Source organism: Aspergillus nomiae (assembly GCF_001204775.2).
Source record: "Aspergillus nomiae NRRL 13137 chromosome Unknown contig00589, whole genome shotgun sequence".
Classification (NCBI taxonomy): domain Eukaryota; kingdom Fungi; phylum Ascomycota; class Eurotiomycetes; order Eurotiales; family Aspergillaceae; genus Aspergillus; species Aspergillus nomiae.
This window is the reverse complement of record NW_015378644.1, coordinates 1-3,444: the sequence shown is the minus strand read 5'-3', so window position 1 is coordinate 3,444 and position 3,444 is coordinate 1. Positions and strand designations below refer to the sequence as shown.

Sequence of the window (3,444 nt, the reverse complement as noted above, 5' to 3'; positions counted from 1 at the left end):
AAGCCAACCGAGCGACAACCATAGCTTGAACCATTCGACCTGGGACCTTGGGCTCCAGACGTTCTATCCAGGCAGAGACGCTTGGTTTGAAGCCTACGGCCGTTTAGTTAGCTCAGGGAGAGTATCATCTATGCCGAACCCTGGACGGCTTCAATAACGTACGTTGCTTACGAACAATGCTTGGGTTTGCCCGAGAGAACAGGGTTATTCGATTCTTACACAAACGTGACAAGTATATTTAAAGCCAATTCGCCGAGGTAAACCAAAAGTTCATGCCTAGAAAGAATGTACGTTGCGTCTTGCTCGGCGCCTTTCAATTCTTGAAGTTGTCCCTGCATTTATTGTCATGCCGATGAACTCTGCAAGCATTGATCTTTTCGGCGCCTTTTCCTTTCTTCTTTTCTTGGAATCTGCAATGATGCCATGTGAATACTCAACAATGGCATCTGCAACGTAATGACTTGTTATTATTATTACGGGTGTCCGTGCTTCCAAGTAACCTCGGGGGAATGGGGTGTGGATACGATCGTCATATCTCCACACTCTTGACCTGACGGATTACCTCCACCACTAACGCCGGAGAACTTTACCACGGCATTAGCCGATTGAATATTAATCATTTATTGCAAATCTTGAAGGCCATTGAACATATAAGGATTGGTTCTTGACCTGCCAATATCTTCTCCTGTCAAGGTTCCTCCCTATACTTGAACTTCAATCCTCTTATTACTCATCTCTGCACAAAATAAAGGAAGGAAGGAAAGAAAAAGATGACTATTGCAACGGGTATTACAGAGTCCCAAGTTCACTTTAACAATTGGCCCAATGATCGAGGCGTAAGTAGTAGTGATACTGTTTGCACTGTTCATATCCATGCTGACCATAGGCAGTTTGAAGCCAACTACGAGGAGAGGACTCCTGTAGAGCTCACCGTCACCGGCTGCATTCCCTCTTATGCTGCGGGTGTACTCTATCGCACGGGACCAGGCAAATATAAGGTTGACAGGGAGAACGGGGAGACGTTTCAAGTATCGCACTGGTTCGATGGCTTCAGCGAAACTCATCGATTTCAACTTGTTGCGCCAGATACCACCCACTCTTCCCTGAAAGTCTTCTACAATTCCCGTTTCTCGACGGACTTCTTGATTGAGGAAGCGAGAAAGACTGGCCGCCTTGGGAAAATCAGCTTTGGTCAGAAGCGCGATCCTTGCAAGACAGTATACCAGAAGGCCCAGAGCGAATTTAACCCTGATCCCTCCTCAGCCAACGTCGGCGTGACACTCTCCGTCAACATGCCAGGACTCGATAAAGCCATGAAGGAAAGCGATCAGAGTAGCGGGCGCTGGACCAATTCTTCAGGGATAGAAACTCTGTATGCAAAGACAGATTCCGCCTCTTACAAAAAGATCGACCCGGACACCCTTGAACCTGTCGGTTTGGCTTCACAAAAGGATCTACATCCTGACCTAGATGGGCTTATGTCGGCATCCCACGCACGTTCTGATCCGATAACTGGAGATGTTTATAATTTCAATCTCGCTTTTGGTAAATCTTCTACCTACCGCGTCTTCCATGTGTCTGCCTCAACAGGGAAACTACAATTCTTGCTACGTTCGAGGGAACACCTGCATATCTCCATTCTTTGTTTCTCTCAAAGGACTATGTTATTCTGTGTGTGTGGAACTCTCACATCAATCCTACTATGCTCGAGAAAGGCAGCTTCCTGCAAGCCATCCAATCATTTGATGCATCCCAGCCTACCAAGTGGTATGTGGTGGACCGTACCCAAGGCCAAGGGCTCGTCGCTACATACGAGAGCCCTCCGTTCTTCTGTTTCCATACGATCAATGCCTGGCAAGAACCGTCAGCAAGTGGCAGCGGAGTGGACATTGTAGCAGAACTCGTTAGATTCGATACCACCGATACGTTGCATACTCTATACTATGAGAAGCTAGTATCCTCATCAGCTGAAGCGAAAGCTCATGCCCAACTAAAGAAAGACACTTCCCGCTCGGAATTCGCCCGTTTCCGACTTTCAGATATCCCCGCCAGCCCTAGCACCGAGGTTAAGACTGCGGCAGCCGAGTGGACGTCATGCAAAGCCTTTTCTCCCGAGTTGCCAACTATGAATCCAAAGCTGGTCACGCAGAAGCATCGATACTCATACGCCATTACAGACCGCGGCGAATCCACCTTCTTCGACGGAATAATCAAATTCGACAGCCAAACCAAGGAGACGCTTCTGTGGCATCACCACGCCCAATCCCCCGGAGAGCCGATTTTTGTTCCCCGTCCGGACGGCTTAGAAGAAGACGACGGGGTCCTTCTCAGCGTGGTTCTAGATGGGTACTCAGGTAAAAGCTATCTGCTTTGCCTTGATGCTCATACATTGAAAGAACTGGGCAGAGCGCATGTTAACGGACCGGTTGGATTTGGATTCCATGGCCAGCATATTCCTCTTAATGGAGTGCCAACTGGTGATTACTAGCCTCATTTTACCTTATTCTTTGTTTTGTTCGTTTTTGTTTTTGGTTTATTCTCGCTTGGGGTGGAAGGCTGGATGTCCACTGTCCGCTCGTTTATATGATGGTTTTGCGTTTATCAATGAAGAGCCTGGTATTTACATTGTGAAAATTGACTTTCTCTCCATGTAATTCCTAGGTTTCGATTGTATCTATCTCTGAAGTGCTGTGTAGGTACGCTCAGCTTGTATGGAGAGACCTTCAGCATTTCATCTCAGAAGTAAATTACTCTTGATTCTAAGAGAGACTGAGCGTCTACCACGCAAGACTCCGGCTATCAACAAATATAGTTCGCATGTATGAGGAAGTTATTAATATCAACAGAAATAGTGGCAACGGCCTCCCATTTAGAACAATGCACTGATATAGCATTAGATTAGGATTATTTTTATATTCTTCCGTATCTACGCGCCCACCACCCAGATAACTGAGATGTGTTATTAGTTATTAGCCTCCATCCACCACAAACCACACCATCATCTAGCTCAGCTCCCACTTGCAGTCCGAAGCCTCAACATCCTCACCATCATCGGTTGGGAATCCCTTGTACAGACAGTACCCATCCTCCTTGTGGAAGTTTGCAATCACATCCTGGCCATCGCCACTGAGGACCCATTGCACAAAGCCCCGCGCCAGTTCCTTGTTATCCGAGTCCTTGGAGGTGATGATATCGGCTGGGTTGAGCAGCTCCTCGTACTCATCGCCGCGCTTGTAGATCTCGAGCTGGTCCGCAAGATCCTTGTCCGTGTTGCTGAGCGTGAGGTACGTCCCACGGTCAGTGACCGTGTATTCCCCCGAGCTTGATGGCGGCAGTCAGGGCCTGGATCGGGTAGTCCATATATTGGTGATACCATTTGGAGTAGGCAATGGCCCAAGGAACCTTTTACAAACCACATAATCAGCTTCCTCCATCACGACCCCC

At 47.8% G+C, this 3,444-nt stretch overlaps 2 protein-coding genes across 2 annotated transcripts; one reads left to right on the top strand and one right to left on the bottom strand.

Annotated features, from left to right (window-relative positions):
* Window positions 1-770: 770 nt before the first annotated feature.
* Window positions 771-2,488, top strand: ANOM_011325 (carotenoid oxygenase family protein; the record flags this gene model as incomplete). Its single annotated transcript, XM_015556581.1, has 3 exons — window positions 771-836; window positions 891-1,574; window positions 1,658-2,488. The coding sequence occupies 3 exons, from the start codon at window positions 771-773 to the stop codon at window positions 2,486-2,488; spliced, it is 1,581 nt and encodes a 526-aa protein (XP_015401442.1).
* Window positions 2,489-3,002: 514 nt separating this feature from the next.
* Window positions 3,003-3,320, bottom strand: ANOM_011324 (uncharacterized protein; the record flags this gene model as incomplete). Its single annotated transcript, XM_015556580.1, has 1 exon — window positions 3,003-3,320. A coding segment is annotated over one exon (318 nt), but the record flags the coding sequence as incomplete, so codon positions are not given.
* Window positions 3,321-3,444: the final 124 nt, after the last annotated feature.